Source organism: Trichoplax adhaerens, genomic scaffold, assembly GCF_000150275.1.
Source record: "Trichoplax adhaerens TRIADscaffold_1 genomic scaffold, whole genome shotgun sequence".
Classification (NCBI taxonomy): domain Eukaryota; kingdom Metazoa; phylum Placozoa; class Uniplacotomia; order Trichoplacea; family Trichoplacidae; genus Trichoplax; species Trichoplax adhaerens.
The window spans coordinates 10,536,979-10,555,114 of NW_002060943.1; the positions used below are offsets into that span (position 1 = coordinate 10,536,979).

At 33.7% G+C, this 18,136-nt stretch overlaps 4 protein-coding genes across 4 annotated transcripts; 3 read left to right on the top strand and 1 right to left on the bottom strand.

Moving 5' to 3' along the window:
* Positions 1-260: 260 nt before the first annotated feature.
* TRIADDRAFT_52553 (uncharacterized protein) lies at positions 261-2,959 on the top strand (the record flags this gene model as incomplete). Its single annotated transcript, XM_002108217.1, has 3 exons — positions 261-283; positions 736-1,100; positions 2,925-2,959. 3 exons carry the CDS (start codon positions 261-263, stop codon positions 2,957-2,959), a joined length of 423 nt encoding a protein of 140 aa, XP_002108253.1.
* A 2,790-nt stretch (positions 2,960-5,749) lies between these two features.
* On the top strand, positions 5,750-10,176 carry TRIADDRAFT_35366 (uncharacterized protein). Its single transcript, XM_002108218.1, has 20 exons — positions 5,750-5,865; positions 6,018-6,111; positions 6,283-6,468; positions 6,562-6,741; positions 6,815-6,869; positions 6,970-7,041; positions 7,114-7,284; positions 7,370-7,454; positions 7,590-7,733; positions 7,830-8,027; positions 8,131-8,191; positions 8,265-8,380; positions 8,462-8,555; positions 8,642-8,796; positions 8,868-8,985; positions 9,066-9,165; positions 9,273-9,369; positions 9,433-9,477; positions 9,559-9,769; positions 9,847-10,176. Exons 3-20 carry the CDS (start codon positions 6,451-6,453, stop codon positions 9,937-9,939), a joined length of 2,013 nt encoding a protein of 670 aa, XP_002108254.1. The 5' UTR covers positions 5,750-5,865; positions 6,018-6,111; positions 6,283-6,450; the 3' UTR covers positions 9,940-10,176.
* A 363-nt stretch (positions 10,177-10,539) lies between these two features.
* Positions 10,540-15,972, bottom strand: TRIADDRAFT_19465 (uncharacterized protein; the record flags this gene model as incomplete). The annotated part of the gene is made up of 22 exons (XM_002108961.1): positions 10,540-10,663; positions 10,774-10,840; positions 11,059-11,134; positions 11,244-11,372; positions 11,462-11,538; positions 11,623-11,755; positions 11,842-11,874; positions 11,957-12,040; positions 12,141-12,176; positions 12,282-12,325; positions 12,397-12,457; positions 12,549-12,598; positions 12,703-12,751; positions 12,834-12,905; positions 12,988-13,131; positions 13,244-13,302; positions 13,402-13,426; positions 13,536-13,586; positions 13,718-13,786; positions 14,189-14,257; positions 15,051-15,141; positions 15,839-15,972. 22 exons carry the CDS (start codon positions 15,970-15,972, stop codon positions 10,540-10,542), a joined length of 1,677 nt encoding a protein of 558 aa, XP_002108997.1.
* An 874-nt stretch (positions 15,973-16,846) lies between these two features.
* Positions 16,847-17,599, top strand: TRIADDRAFT_20381 (uncharacterized protein; the record flags this gene model as incomplete). The annotated part of the gene is made up of 2 exons (XM_002108219.1): positions 16,847-17,103; positions 17,311-17,599. 2 exons carry the CDS (start codon positions 16,847-16,849, stop codon positions 17,597-17,599), a joined length of 546 nt encoding a protein of 181 aa, XP_002108255.1.
* Between the last annotated feature and the right edge of the window lie 537 nt (positions 17,600-18,136).

Consider the following 18,136-nt stretch of genomic DNA (forward strand, 5'->3'; position numbering starts at 1 on the left):
ACTTTTCATCAAGCTAATATGGAATCTAGAGCTCTAGAGATGAGCAGAAAGAGTGAAAGAGATATATTGGCAATGTGCTATTAACTATGCTTCGTTTACTACCTTTCTACTCCGGTGATCGATTTTTTGGTGTACGAACAAGGTCAAGATATGCTGATTTTAAACGATAACAATAATTTAACTACTGTGGTAACAACATCTACTCCTGGTAAGATTTTTGACGACATCAATTCTGTTGTAGTGGTTGTATTTACTTCAACATGGTTAATCCTTGGTTCATTGGGTAATATTTCATTGATCACTTTGCTCTTTCTAATGAGTTATAAAAAATGGAGCCTGTTCGAGGTTCAGACGCTGTGTTTAGCTATATCAGACCTTGGGCTCATCATTTCTAAGTGAGTAATAAAACGTTGAATTCACTTTTTAGTAATTACGGTATACAGGCTTAATTTTTATAATGCAATACTTAGAAAACAGAATATTCGATCATAACTTAGGAACGGATAATAAAATCTACTTTTACTGGATTTATATATTAGATTTTATTGCACTACTCGTACAAAAACATTAAATTTATCGTATCTACTTTACTTTCAAGTTTTTTCAAGTTTTTGCAACATTAACGGCAATATTTTTCTATTTTTTAAATAATATGACAGTGCATTGATAATACATATGCTTCGATAGATCTTAATCTTCTATATAAATCTAATGATATTGCATCTTCTACCTTAGTGTAATCTTCATTTTTATGTCGATGGGACGAACTCCAATTTATCCGTATAATTCATTTGGTTGTCGAGCAATATTTGGTGCTATGCTTTTCACAGTTACCGAGAGTATATTTTGCATTACTTGGATAGCTATTTCAAGATATCTTGTAACATCAAATCCTGCCAATTTTAAGAAATATACCAAACTTAAATGGGGTTTAATATGGATATGTTCGTCTGTGTCATTGACAGCGTTTATAGGATTTATTGCACCGGTTGTTGGATTTTGGGGTAAATTCACATATATGAATAAATCTGGTATTTGTGCTATGGGGTATCGATTTATAGACGGTGCTAGTTATGCTACTTATGGTCTAGCTTTTACAGGTATCTGTTTCATATTACCAACCGGTATAATAATATACTGTTACTTTAACGTATTTAAGATCATTCGAGCAAGTACTGGCCGATTTCAAGCGACAAAGATGGATTCAAGTAATCGCAAAATTGATGCCAGACTTACTTTTACAATGTTTATTATTTTTGTTATATATATTATTGCATATTCACCCTATGCATTGGTTCATCTTCTAAGCTTTTTCAATATAATTGAATTAACACCGCCGATGATCTATTATTGCATTATTATCTCCTCCAGTAATAATGTTATCGACCCGTACATTATTATTTTTCGTACTGATAAACTTCGAAAATGGTGGAAGAAAGGTTCGTTATCATCAGGAAATTCGTTGTTGAAAAGGAATAGAAAAATAAGTATTGTAAGTGAAGGGAATGATGAGCATATTACTGTGTCAACGAGCAGGACAATTTTTTACTCTAGGAGTCAACATCTTTCGTTAATTCCTTTAGATTGATAAAGCAGAATATTTATTTGTTCGTCTGCCGTATCATTTCATAATTAAGGAATGAGCTTGGTTTGCTTAGCTATTCGATGATTTTTAAATGACTTGATACCATTTGATAAACTTTAGAATGGATTACAATAATCATCATAGCACTGCATTCGCTGTATCATTACTGTTACTATTTACGCACAATATTAGATTATAATTATGATATTTGAGATATTCTGAAATCATTAACTTCGAAAATATCTAGTATTTATGTACCTGTATTATCAAATATCTATTAGTAATTATAATAGTTATACGATCACGTGATATGGTTCTACTATAAAACTTTAATTTGTTTACAAGTAGTGTTGGGGACGTATATTATAATCTGAAGAGATAGAGTTAATTAATATCGGATAGCTACTGTTATAATTCGTTAATTTTTTACCGTTATTATTTATGCGAAATATCGATAATAATTCTTTAACCAATGCTACATTTTAAATAGAAATGTTGATAATGATGATTAATCATTTGTTAATCATCTAAGTAAGAGATAGGTAAGAATGCAAGATTATATTCGCCAGTTTCCTTTACAGTATATTAGTAAATATTCCAGGTATGAAGGGTCTGAAATAAAAAAATAGAAGACCTGATACAAGTAAATACTACTTACTGCTGCTCTTATTTTAGAATTGTAAGATCATGTATTCATATTTTCACAACACGCATCTCTATCATTCTTTATTATATATGTAATTACGCGTTACCTTTTTCCGTAGAAATTTAATTTTAGCCATTTTAGCAAATGATCTCTCATTTCAGTATAAAACATAGCATGAGGCTATGCATGATTATCGTGATTCATAAAAGTAGATTTAATAAGTTTCATTCATGAACTCGACGGTGATTATTATTGCAGAAAGTTCGTCAAACGTCTGTGTCCGGTCATTGTAGTTACATGCATTACACTTTACCTTTATTTTAAGTTAGCTACAAGGTTATATTTTATAGCGATATCTTTATTCAGGCGAAATGTTAGCGACACAGATAAGTACTGTACAGGCCTCAAGTTTTAGTTGTAGAAAGCAATTTAGGCGCAGTATTTGCTTTTATTCATTGTGTAATAATTATGAATGTGTTAATGACCAATATTGCGTCAAGTTGATCATGCAATTGTTATTATTGTTATTATTTAATATACTAATCGTCACATTATATTCCATATTTCAAAGTAAGAAAAGCATAGAATAGAGTTTAATTGCACCCTAAGATATGATCGTCATGTTCATGTTCTGTTTTCCGTAGGTGATTAAAAATTTATAGCCTACTCGTATACGTATATTTATTTGTATAGGTGAGCAAGAGTTCAAGATTTTCGTTAGTACATAGCGTAAGACTATTTCTGAACATATCATTGAATAGATTAATCTTCCTGGTCTTGAATAAACTATTGGAGCTTGGAAGTATCTAAACAGATGTATTAAATGTTAGTAAGCCCGTAAGCTTTTCAATACGGTTTTGGAACGGTCAGGACCGAAATGTAAATGCTGGTACAGTACAACCAGGGGCTACTAAAAAGAAAGAGACGGGATAGGAAACGACTATAGTGCAGAGGCTGATCATTTTTTCGGTCATTCTACTATACTCGTACACTACGGATGAAACCGTATACCATACTGCACAAAACCAACTTGGTAAGCTCATAGCTGCTAATTTGGATGTCAACCCCAGTAAAATAATCAGCCTTCATATTATTAGTATAAAACTAATATCTCTTACTTGTTCTGACAGTGAAATCTAATACCGGAGCACAGGAACGTGAGCTCAGCCTTGTACTACTAAAAAATGACCAGTCTTTTTTAGTAGTCCATGGCTCAGCGCACCCTCCCTGAGTGCTGATATACGTATTCTGTACACATTTTGCTGACTTAATACAGTGCTAATCCGGCCTGTAAACATTAATACTATATTGTTATTACAGAATAGTATACAGTATGTTGCTGTTGTGCATCACTATCCACAATCTATGAGGCTAATACTAGCAGCAAAGTTCGTAGGTACTACTCTCATGTAAGCGTAACAAAAGTAAATTTGTAACCTGCTAAATTTAGGTAATGTCGAATTAACGCAAACACACCAATAGCCATACCAAATGTATATGTTATATACAATATAATACTAATACAGTAATACTACATCTAGTACAGGGTAAAATTGTTTTAGAAGATCCTGGTATAGTAATACATCATATTAATACAGAATCGAATAAATATACCGAACATAATAGTATCCACTGTCTGAGGATCTCTAGTCTAGACCCTGGTGCATTTCATCTCAGGGACCTCTGACTTTCTTCTTAAATAAAAGTCCACGATATTACTGTACACTTGTACAGTATGTGCAGTAGGCCCAGCCATAATAACCCCGATTACTCAGATACTCAGCGTAATCGGGGTTATTATGGCTGGGCCTAATGTGCAGTACTGTACAGTACTGTACTCAGTATACTGTACACTGTGCACTGTACAGTACCGTACCGTACCACTGTTCTGAGCAGTCCCATAGGCTGTGGTAAAATTTTACAAGTCCCTGATCGTGTGACAAACAAGCTTAAAGATTCTTCCCGCGAAATTTGACCACGTGACACCACACAGTCAATTTAATTGGCATGCTACCTTGGACAATGTACCTCGACAGCCTATTTCGCGGGAAAAATCGATTATACTTGTCATTCGTTGACAGCAATGCGTGAAACAGTAGAGTATGATCGCTACTTTATTAGGGTCTCTACTACACAAGTTCTTTTCAGTTAGATCCTATCCTTTCTAGAACATTTACGATCTTCACGATTCTTGCCGACTGACCAAATCTATAAACGTTAGCGTTTAGTTTTCTGGTTTGCTATACGTCAACATTATTGGCTAGAAATCATGTCTTCTCCTTCTGCTTCTCCAATGCCACGTTCTAGCGGAGCCTCGCGTGGTCGCTGTAAGTATTTCTTAGATTATTTTATAGAAAATTACAATAGATAAGTATGAGAAATTAACAAGATTAGTCAGGAATGATTAAAACTTACTCAAGGTTTACTGTTTGCACGTACTGTACGTCGTTTCTATAACTTTCGGAATATGCAAACTCGGTAACGAATATTGTTGTATGCAATAGTGCTATGAGTTAAACACAGTAGTTTGTCTATCACAAGATGGCATGACAGTACAGTACAGTACTGTGTTATATCATATTATGGTTCTACAGATTTAAATCTTTTGCAAATACGCTGAAGAAATTGCTGGAGCAAAGGTGTACTCAGATTTTTTTAGTGTAAAACAACCCTAGTAGATTATGATGCAGTACTTGCACCACTGCTTATAATATGTTATGGACATGTGATTGCTATCATTTACTTCAATTTTATTAATATTGTTTTTTACCGTTATAATATGAGGGGTTCGTTTGAACAGAATGTAGTAAATTATCTTTTACTTTGCTCATAGTGGTAGAAATTTAGCTCCCGAAATCTTACGAACAAAAATAATCTCATACTTTGAATATTACAAGTTAATGCTAACTTTAACATCTTTCCATTTGGATGAAATTTTCAGCGACCTTACTATACAACGATGGTTAATTGAATACAGCTGTTTAGTCTCGTTACGACTTTTTAATAATTCCATTTAAATAACCTAAACAATTACGCGTCTACTCGTACTGTAATAATTTACAAAACGCGTATACTAGTTATAGGCTTGTAGCTCATCGCGAATCAGTTGCTTCACCGACTGCTGTATCCTACACTGTACGCTCTACAGTGTATAGTATATGTGAGGATGTGTATCGACAATCTATCACGGGATTACAAAATGATCAAAATGGTATTGAAAGACAAGGTTAATCTACGTGAAATCTTTTAAATGCAGTTACTTGTTTGCTTATAGCTCCTGCAAGTGGTGATGTCTCAACACCCAGACACAGAAGATCTGCTGCTGGTTCATCTTCGCCACTACAGATAATGCCTTCATCTCCATCTAGCGCTCAGGTCTGCTTGCAGATATTGTATCCGCACAGTGTAGTTAGATAGAAATAAAATAAATCTACACCTAAACTAGTTGTAATACTATCATTTCATATGATAATCCTAAGCGGTTCCGGTTGACGGGTATGTCATTATAGGACAAATCTCTGTATTCATCTCCACTGCCGTATCGTTCAAGTGAACCTGATGGTGGATTTAGCTCACCGCTGACATACAGTGGTACGCCAAATTCTCGCGTTGGTGGTACATCTAGAACATTACCGTATCTTTCGAATAAATTACCTTAATTTAATCTAGCTTACAGCCAGCTCCATTAAGTGTCTGTTATGAATATAGTCAATGTATTTCCTGTTGTACAATTATTATTATTTACATGTTTCACTATCAGATTATATTTAACTTAACTTGATGAAGATCTGGAACTCCTATAAGAAATAGGAGCGATATTCGCAGTGATAGGCGATTGCGCCAAGTATCATTGACACCTGGTGGCAGTTCAGATGCCATCGTAAGTTTTTGCAAAAATTGATATTTCTTTTATAACTTTTCTTACTATCATACCAGTACCTCCCCAAAATTTTGCTGCTGAATATTACTATCATTGCTTATAAATTAGGTGGATGTATGTGTATTTAGTAAATTAATGATTGTGTGATTGTTTTAATGTGTTTTAACATAGGTTCCTGATTCTACTGAAAATTCTGCTGGAACGGTTGATTCTTATAATTTGCCTCAGCTTGTTATTTGGGGTACCAATGTTTCTATAAATGAAACTAAAGCCAAATTCGAAAAATTTATTCGTAAATTTGTTGAGAGCGATGATAATAGCTCGCAGGCACCATTTTATATGCAATTGCTTGAAGAGGTGATAATCATTTCCTGCATAGTGGCGCCTTTCTCATCCTTATCGAAATTTGTCTAAAGGATTTAATTTCTTTATTGCTATGCCTACATACAGATTAATACTCTCGAAGAGCCTTTCCTCAATCTGAACTGTAATCACTTATACCAGTTTGATGCAGATTTATATCAGCAGTTAATTAATTACCCTCAAGAAGTGATTCCTACTTTCGATATGGCTGTTAATGATATATTTTGTAGTACCTACAAAGATACTCTTCTAGAGCATCAAATTCAGGTGAGGTTATAGTTTACAATCATTAGTCGCAAAAAATTAATTAAAAAAACCGTCGGTATATTATTTTGGTTAGGTACGGCCATTTAATGTACATAAAACCTCAAATATGAGAATGTTAGATCCCGAAGGTATCAATACGTTGAAAATTTTTTGAAAAATATCTGTAACCCTATTATTTAAAAAATGAAACTCGATCAATTCACTTTCATTTCTTAAATGTACTCGTAGATATCGATCGCTTAATAACAATCCATGGAATGGTAATCCGTACGTCATCTCTAATACCGGACATGAGAGAAGGTAAAGATAGATAACATGGATGCTTCTTGGTTGTAATTTACATGTTGCAATTTTTCATTTATTTGTTTATAGCTTTTTTCCGCTGTAGTGTTTGTCAGACGTCTGTAGCGGTAGAGGTTGATCGTGGTAAAATTGCAGAGCCTACCGTTTGTCGTCACTGTAACACATTACATAGTATGCAGATAATACATAACAGGTGCAAATTTACCGACAAACAAATGATGAAGCTACAAGAATTGCCAGGTATTTTAATATTACTTATGTAACAGCAAGATACTTCAATTCTAGCTTGGATCTAATATTTTCCTATTTCCAAAACTCTATGTAGATAGTATGCCTCCAGGACAGACACCTCATACTCTTACTTTATATGTTTATAACGATCTCGTTGATAGTGTCCAACCAGGCGATCGGTAAGTTAGCATACTGCAGAGTAGCGTTTTTATCATAGCGGTTAGTTTATCATTGTGAAATATTATCGTTATGGTTTGCATTAGCTTTTATATCTTCTTAATTTTAAAATATACTATGGTATTATCTTGTAATAGCGTTACACTTACTGGCATTTACCGTGCTACGCCGCTGCGCGTTAACCCAAGGCAAAGACAAGTAAAATCAGTTTATAAAACCCATATTGATGCATTACATTTTACAAAGAGTGATCTCAGGCGGTTATCTGAATTTGATAACAGGTTTGTAATAACTGAAATGGTAGTAAAGTCGAGCGTATTTCAAATATTTATGTATATTTTTAATAATTTTAATTGATACTTATCGTGACTGTTTAGCGGATCTAACCAGCGTTTGAACCCTGAGAGAATTGAAGAATTGAAAGAACTATCAGAATTGCCCGATATTTATGAACGGCTATCTCAGGCTGTTGCTCCTAGTATCTTTGGAAATGAAGATATCAAGAAGGGGATTCTTTGTCAGCTCTTCGGCGGCACCTCTAAAGAATTTGGTGATTCAGGACACAGTCGATTCAGGTATGACCTAGACCTGACTGAATTGTGATCTGATATTGGACGTAACTAACACAGGTGAAAAATAAGAATCCTAGTTATTGATAGTTTCTCATTTGTAATATAGATCGGAGTTAAATATTCTTTTATGCGGTGACCCAGGAACCAGTAAATCTCAGCTATTACAGGTAAATTAGCAGACGCTTACACTTAAGATGCGTTGTATTTTAATTCTTTTCATCTTCGTATGTTATGTTGCAGTATGTCCATAATTTAATTCCTCGAAGTCAGTATACATCTGGTAAAGGCTCTTCAGCGGTAGGCTTAACAGCTTACGTTATTAAAGATCCGGAAACTCGACAGCTTGTTTTGCAAACGTAATGGCTATATTTGAATATCACCTATTGATACGGATGCATGATTGTGGCGGTATACTTATACCCTATTTTTATTTACAGTGGTGCCCTTGTGTTAAGTGACAATGGCATTTGCTGCATAGATGAATTTGATAAAATGAGTGAAAGCACGAGATCCGTACTCCATGAAGTTATGGTAAAACTATGAGTTGTCGCTAACATTGAAGTTGACATTAATTGTTAATGCTTACTGTAATACTATCTTATTATTATTACTTGTAGGAACAACAAACACTATCAATAGCCAAGGCTGGAATAATCTGTTCTTTAAATGCTCGAACTGCTGTTCTTGCTGCTGCTAATCCTCGTGAATCAAGATGGAACCCTAAATTGACTACTGTGGAAAATATTCAGCTACCACACACACTTTTATCTCGGTATAGACATTATTTCGGAGTCGCAGTTGTATGGAGGTATTATGCTAATTTTAATGTTTTTTGTTGTATAGGTTCGATTTAATATTTTTGATCTTGGATCCCCAGCACGAGGATTATGATAGAAGAATTGCCAATCACTTGGTTTCGTTATATCATCAAACAGTAGAAGAAGAAGCGGAGGAAAAGCTTGTAAGCTATTTATATATATTACTAGGCTTTAATACAGTCGTTTGGTGAGAAACAAAATTGATTACATTTTAATCTAATAGGACATGAGCATTTTAAGAGATTATATCTCTTACGCGCGTACTTTTGTACAACCAAAGTTATCTGAAGAAGCTTGTCAAACTCTTATTCAGGCTTATGTCGGTAAGGAACTATTGTAAATAAATATATAGTTATATGACAGCTATATATTATTCAAATATGTACCAAACCGGAATAATGGTAAATCAAAAAATTTAACATTTAAATAGAAATGCGAAAAATTGGGAGCTACAAAGGCACTATTAGTGCGTACCCGCGGCAACTAGAATCATTGATCAGGCTTGCTGAAGCTCATGCTAAGATCAGGTAAGACATGATAATATATTTGTCTGCATATTTAATATACTAAAACTTGATTTCTACCGCAAGATTTTCAACGACTGTTGAGAATATTGATGTTGAAGAGGCAAAAAGGTTTGTAACGTTTAACAAAAATTAATATAGTAAGGGTACAGTTGTTAGCAAATGCGGCTAATAAAATAATGTTGTGTAAAGACTCTACAGAGAGGCCTTAAAACAATCAGCACTAGATCCAAGGACTGGCACTATTGATATCAGTATATTGTCAACTGGTTTAAGTGTATCGGACCGTCGACGCCAGGAACAACTTGGAAAGGCACTGAGAAAGATTTTAGAATCCAAAGGTAGCAAGCCTTCTCTTCAGTATCAAGCAATCCTGGATGAATTGAGACAATCGTTTGATTCTGTAAGTAGCATTTGATTTTGTTCATCATATGTTAAAAAGATTACTTTTATTTCATGCTTATCTGTATCAATTGATAGGTAATAACTAATCAACAATTCGACTCGGCTTTAAGAAACTTGCAGGAAGATGATTTCTTAATTGTTACGGGTAGAACCATCCGATTAACTTAAGCTACCTCTAAATAAATTTAATATATTTAATAATGCAAATTATTATTTCTTTACTCACCAGTCATATAGCTCGTTATAGTATAGCCTTTTTGTAAAGTCTCAGTTCTCTGATTGTATTTTACAAGTTTGATGACGAATAATGGTAACCGTTATCTATGATATATCATATTATACTTTATTAAGTATTTACTCAGGTTCAAACATTTGATTGCATCGAAAAATAAATATAATATAAACGAAGACATTGTAAATCTAGACTATTCTTCATCTCAAAAGGTGCAAAGTCAAGGCTTAAAACTAATCTTAACTACCCTAGATGATAACAGCAATTAAGGGACATATATTTATGTTTTCTTAATGTGATGATAATATGATTCATCAGAACATTACGCGCTTTGGGATTACTTTGAATTACGTATTCATAGTAAATTACGGCATAAACGTAGGTCAATTTAGAGAGTTAGGAAAATTATGTATTTAGGTAGTATTAATATTGGTAAAGGATTACATCTAACTCCCGATATAGCAGAAATTATTAACTGGTACAAGCTATACGGTTATACAATATTCTTTAATCGTCAGCACGCTTATTTTGTATCATTAACTATAATGTTGCTTTATATGATTAATAAGCCCATTGGTAGACGAATCGTGATTAGTGACTGGTTCTGTTCCAACCAGTTCTTTTTGAATAACCTTGGCTAATTGTTTACCGAGTTCCACCCTGTCGATATATAAATTAAACAATTATTGGCCGGTCTTTAGTTTTATCGGTGATTAGCTTACGTTAGAAATGTTAACATTTTCCAGGAAATGTATATTGACTAAACTTACCCCCATTGATCAAATGAATTAATATTCCAAATAACGCCTTGCACGAAAATCTTGTGCTCATATAAAGCTAAGAGATTATTATTATAAGAAAGAGCCGATGGAATATTAAATTATTGTAAAATAATGAGGATCGCTGCATTAGATTGATTTAAAATTAGCGTTACAAATAGGATACCGATCGGGTTCATGAACGTAACTACACAACAGCTCTATCTATATTTTAAGCGGATTACTAATTTATAAAATGTCGTATTATACATTTGAATGCGAAAATTAATCACTCACCGACTAAACTACCTAAAGTAGCAGGAGTGAGCATGTCAAAAAGAATAGAGTTGGTCGGGCGATTACCCAAAAATACCTGAAATAATAAGATATAGTCACCAAATTCAGCCCCTATCATATGTTGGGTATTGTCAAATACGAATTGTTACAAAGTTAGGATTAATAGTTCAATTAGTTCCTCCTACTTTGTGAGGTAATAGTCGTTCCAAACTCTGACCACCAATTCCCGATGCAACTAGCTCTGCTCTTGCTTCTTCCTCTGTTTTTCCTTTCATTAAAGCTTCAGTTTGTGCCAAAAAATTTGCCAAAAGGAGCTAAGTCATAGTTGTGGGTCAGTCTGACTCAGCCAACCGAATTACTGTTTATGGTTAATACAATCTATGTAAGAAGTAATTTAACGAACCTGTTGATGTAATCCATTAGAGATTGGGTTATGAGTTTTGATAGGGGCCAAAAAGTCACAAGGAATCAATTTCGTACCTGATAAAAACGAAAAGATTATTTATTTGTTGCAAATTTATAGCATATGATTTAAACTATACGCATAGTTAAAGTGGTATGCACCTTGATGAATGAGTTGATAAAAAGCATGTTGACCGTTTGTTCCTGGCTCTCCCCAAACTATGGGACCGGTAGAATAATTATTGATCCTGTTGCTATTCCTATCTACACCTTTACCATTTGATTCCATATCCCCCTATAAAATATTGTAATTAGTAAGATTACATAATAGCATTTAAATCAAGTTCTATTTAAGTTTACGGCAGACATGCTTACACTTACTTGCTGAAAGTACGCCGCAAATCTGTGCATATACTAGAGGCAATACGAATAAAATTTACCGTTAAATATTGTATTGATATGAAGTATGGATCATCAGTAATAAAGGCATACTGACTTGATCATAAGGAAGGATCCCATGACTTTGTGCATTAAAAAAATTATTATACCAAATACCGAGAACTGCCATTATTACAGGTACCTGTTGGTTATAAGAAGTCTCGTTACAATTAGAAAAGATTAAGAACTGTAAATATAGGTTATATATGTATGTCATGAAAGTGTAAAATTTAATCTCTTACATTTTGGTGTAGTGGTGCAGTGGTAAAGTGCTTATCCTAAGAAAAATGATTTTAAAACTTGTTATAGCATAATAGTTGACTAGCTTGTCGGTATTGCAGTTATGTATCTCCTAGAATATCACTAAACGAAATGATACTAACAATAGCGTGAGCACCAGCTAAGAAGTCTTCAAAATTTTTCATACCTATAGTGTATCCCTCCATTAATCATTATTGTAATCTTACCAAATCAGAAATAAATAATGAATGAACATACCAATATTAAGAGCGATAGATAAACCAATAGCGGACCACATAGAATATCGTCCTCCTACCCACTGTAATACATAGATAATTACCTCAAAGCTGTTTGCTACATTGGGTTATTTGCATAAATACCTTATTTCTCTTTTATACTTAAAAACTTACATCCCAAAATTCGAACATATTACTGGAATCAATGCCAAATTTTTCAACTGCTGCCTACAGGCCAAACGAGCATGTTGTGAGAATATTATTAAGGTCCAGCCGTAAAGTAAGTGAAGATTATTACGCCTTAAATAATATTTTAAACGTGTACGACAAACCTTATTGGTTGATAGAGCTACGAAGTGCTTCGCAATTGCCGCTTCCTGTAAGTTTATTCGTATTAAAGTAATTGCAGTTGTGACACAAAATTATTAACGTAGTATTTATAAACAATGCTCGGCTCACATCTTTTGCTACATTCAGGAGCCATGCCTTTGCTGAATTTGCATTGGTTATTGTTTCCTGAGTTGTGAAGGTCTAATGAATTTGAGACAATGAATTCATTAGCGTTCAGTAGTTACGATATGGTGAAGTCGTTATATGTTGTAATACTAAAAACCTTTGAGGCAATAACGAAGAGAGTTTTGGCAGGATCTAGATTGGCAAGTTTCATTGCAAGATGTGTTCCGTCAACATTGGACACGAAGTGAACTCGGGGACCGTCCCCAAAAGGTTTCAATGCTTCAGTTGCCATGACAGGTCCCTAGATGTAGATAATAAATATTATACTACATATTATACTACCTGATAAACAATTACAATAGATCAGTAATTAAGTATCATTGAAATTATTAGCCAAGCTATAGGTCTTTTACCAGATCCGAACCGCCAATACCAATATTAACGACATCAGTGATTGCTTCTCCCGTATATCCTGAGGTAAAACATGTCATTAGTATTCACTTCGAACAAAATTATCTGAAAGTTACTGAACATTTCCAGAAAAGTTCATTTTGCATAACATGATGATTACCTTTCCACCTGCCAGATCTCACGTACTGTAAACAAAATCATTGCTTAATTGATTAGTTTCAATACATTGTATCGTATCAATCATGTACGTTCTCACATTTTTATAATTATTATGTTGAAATAGTAATTAATAACCTCGGTGAATTCCTTCATATGATTTAAAACACGATTAACATCCTCCATGACCTGTTATAAAAATGCCAAATTTATAAACAAAATTTTATCTACAGAAGCAAATAAAGTATATAAAAAATTTCTGTAAATCTCAACTTTACTAATAGGCTAATCTGTATGCACTTTAAAAGAATTAATCATACGTTTTTGCCGTCAACATAAATTGGAGAGTTTGATCGATTTCTTAAAGCAATATGTAAAACTGCTCGATTCTGTAAAAAAATTATTAAACTTAAAAAAGACCAAATACTCATAAAAGTGTTGAATAAATGTAGTAGATGATACAAATATTTAATATTGATGATTGCTTGCTTAGTACTCATAGAACAACCATAAATAGTACATAAAATTTACAATTACTGTTATTGCAGAGCTACCCTAATGAATATAGAATAAAGATGATTGGTAATATTTTTTCACACTATTGGCCAGGTCAATTACCGAAGATGCTCAAGCGGTACTTGAAGGACGCATACTGTAGAAACTACTACAATCAGTAAATGTGTTGTAAATCATATTGAAAACGCTTCAATAAAACGCTTAAGTTACAGATGTCTCAATGCAATCAGTAATAAACTGTAATTAAGCTATAGATATCTCAAGTTCATAATTACTTCAGTGATATTAATCTTTTCTCCAGTAAACATAGCTTTTCTTGCTTCCTCTGTCCCACACGCTCGGGCCTGCAAGTAAAAGTTGTAAGGTATTAATGATTTTTAATAGAATTCAAATGCGCCGTCGTAGCATGCAATATTGTCTACGTTAATAACGAACGTCAAGATGATTAGTGATGAAAAAGTAACATAATTTTCTGAAATTACTTTAAATAAATAATGCCTCATAATTGGAATTGCAATATATCATTAATATCGATAGCATAGCTGCAACAGCAGTTAATTTTTGTGAATAATAGCGAAAATTCTATGCCGATTAAAGTATGTAACTAATTATAGTGAATATGAGAGTATTGGTCTCAATGACAGCCTATCGTTATGCTATTCATCGCTAATATCATAAGTATCACAATAAATATGAAACTAGAAATTAACGAAATTTTATAAAGCGAAGAAGATAAGATTTAATTTGAGAATGACTCAAGATTTTTTCAGTTGTTTTGTGGAAGTGTTCTTATAGTGCTATGCAATGAGCACAGTTAAATATATCATCCATCGGCTCGTAAGAAGATGAGTTTTGAAATACAGAATGTACGATGGCAAGACTAGAAAAGGATAACTGCAAGTGTAGTACTTTAGAACTTTGCATTCAAACTGCTAGTTACTCGGTACAGAGCAATGAGTTACCTTAAAGTGACTGGATTAGTAAACTATTATACAATATTATACAGTACAATAACTGTGGAATGAATTGTTTCACGATAAAGAGATCAAAAAATTATTATTATACAGTGTTAGCTTAATCAAATGTTCAATCTACTCGTATATATTTTAGGTGATCGTGGAGTGCAGTCATTCTTACCAGATCGAGTAATAATTTCATTGTTTCTTCAGTTACGATATTCTTCGAAAAATCGAAGAGAATTTTGCCATTGCCAGTATCTAGATTTAAACTAATACAATAATAAGGAAGAACAGGTTATAATTAAACAGCCATTATCGAAAGACTGAATCAAGATGGAGTGTAAAATTGGAAAATTATATACTATACGAGTATTGAATTACAGATTAATCCTATCGAAAAACAAATTTATCAGCAGTTAACTAGTGGATGATTCTTGTTCATAAATAATTATAGTTAATGACTCGTGTCATTAATTATATTGATTATAGATGATATGTTAAAATTAATTAGCTGAATCTATTCCAAGCTAAAATGTAATATTACATTTCCTTAATGTTAAAGCATATCAAGTAGGGCTCCAAACAATGATGTTGAGCAATTGAGTGCACTGCTTTAATAAAGTTATCCTTAGAACTAGGGGTCATTCGCCCCACGCTCGCCTTGCCTTATCAGCGAATTGAGGAATCCCTCCTCGCCCAGAACTTGGCTTAGAACAGATAGACACTAAATAAACAATATTTAATTTACGTGGCAATACTGCACTACTGCTAGACTGTCAGTAATCCGTTATATAACAGTAATCCAGTTTAATTTGTCTTTATAGTTGAAGAAGAAAAAGATATTCAATTTTATTAATGGAAAAATCAATTATTGCGATACCAAGAGAGCAAAGATAAATTGCAAGATTTTGATTGCCTACTGTAGCTTTACAGTAGGCTGTACTCGTACTGCCTAGTCAACTTTACCTGAACTTATTGAATCTAGAAGGATCCTCTTTAAATAACGCTTTCATGTGGGTATGCGATGCTACATCAGCATAATGTTCCTGCAACTTCTTCCATTCGGGAAGTTCGGTTAGTTGGTTTTTACTAAATGACATTTTGCAATAGTGAAGAAATTTTATCTTGGCGACGAAAAGGGAAATCTGCAGCTCTCAGTTGGTAAAAGATCAGAAGCTAGTAAGTGCGTCAAAGGTCATTACTGACGGTACTCTAGCGTACAGTACTGTACACTGTGTACACTGTACAGTACAGTAGGTACTGTATTGTACTGTACTGTACTGTACTGTACTGGTACGTGACCATAGAGTTAAGACTAAAAAATTACTATGGACGTGACATTTGGCTCGGACGGTCGGACAATTCGGCATCAACTATCGTCTACTGTAATACTGTACCGAACACTTCGTTATAATGTCGTTAAAGTTAAACAGATGTTCGATTCTACAGTATAATTCGCTTGTTTTCTAATTTAAGTAATAATGCTGAACATTGACATTTTTTCTAATTTTACTAAGCTCAGCTTGAAAGCAGCTATAGAACGTCAAAAATATCCCTGAATAGTTAAAAGAGTGTGCTGTACAGGTGTATCTATTCTACTGTATAGTGCATCTACAGTAGTGATCCATGACAGCATCAAAGTATTCGGTCACCCACGGGGAATGACCGATTCCCGGGATTGACCGGAACAGTTAGACCTCTGTTATACTGTACTGTACTGTACTGTACAATATAAGCCTACAGTGTACAGTACAGTACAGTGCTGTAGTGTACATACTGTACAGTACGGTACCTACTGTTTGTAATCTCGGCGTATCATGACATCATATCAGCAGTTTATCTAAAGTTTTTGATGAGAAGTGCTACCCAGTTGACGTCTGCGGTTGCATAAACCTGTCGAATAAATTCAGTTTGACATTACAACTGTTACGAATTATTAAAATAGATTTGCAATATCCGATCGTAAAAAAGAGAATGGAAGATAATTCCCGTTTTTTATATTTTGGCTATGGCTCCAATATGAGCGGAGATCGACTACGATTAAATTCCCCTTCTGCAGAATTTTGTTGTATAGCTAAATTAGAGAAGTATAAATTAAGATTTGGTTATAGTAAATATGGTCCAAGCAAGTTATGGCACGGTGCTGTAGCGTCGATTGTTCCTGACGAAACAGATTACGTCTTCGGAGCTGTTTGGAGCTTGAGCAATGAGAATATGGTAACTTTGGACAGGTTCGGACATAATTATCTCTAATGGTAGCTATAAAAATAATAAATCTGGTATTGATGCCAGTCATCTTGAAATCGTATAGCACAATTTTCTACATTGAATTCCACAGGTTAAGAATAACTACCTTAATTCTCTGTATTAGCACAGATTTGTCGTAGTAATGTACCATGAAATCAAGCAATCCATTATTTTTATCACCTATACTGTAGACAAGAAGGTGTTAGTTTAGGCATTTATCGACCATTTGAAGTTGAGGTTACGACAATTGAAGGCAAACTAATCAGATGCCGAGTATACGAACTTATCAATCCTCAATTAGGAAATAGGCCATCTCCTCAATATCTAGACGTGATTCTTACAGGAGCTCGGCAATTGAAGATTCCTCCCGAGTATTTAAACCGACTGGAGCAGATCGAGCACAATGGTTATAGCGGTGAAGTTCATCTTCAAAGGCAGACAGAAGAGAGCGCTCAGAATGCTGATGTTGTAAATAATTAGCTTTAAATTTAGGACTGAGAGCTAGGAATTGTGTAAATTTCTTGCTTTTATTCGGTATCTACAGTATATTAAAAACCTAGCCAGTTCAATATCACGAAGGATTGAGTGGAGTCATTGATAAATTGGTTTACACCAATATTTAATATAATAGATTTCTTAATTACCACATAATCTAATCTTGAACATTACTTGAATACTACGATATACTTCAAAATATGTTTTATCTTATTATTCGTATGATAATCATTACTATCTTGTGTATAATTCAGAACAGAAACATTGTTTTCTCCAAGTTAAAATCATGCCCATTTATAACAGCTACATAATAGAAATTAAAGTTTGAAATAATATCATGCTGAAGAGATATAAATCTACGCTTCGCTATTTATTATTGTAACCGCTAATGAGTAATATCTAAATGAGGAACTTTGTGACCTCTGATCATTTAAAATTGAAAGTAACGTTATCGTAAAGACAATTACAGATAAAATATATGTGCAACAGCTAGAAATCTTATAAAAGCGAAGGATTAAGGAT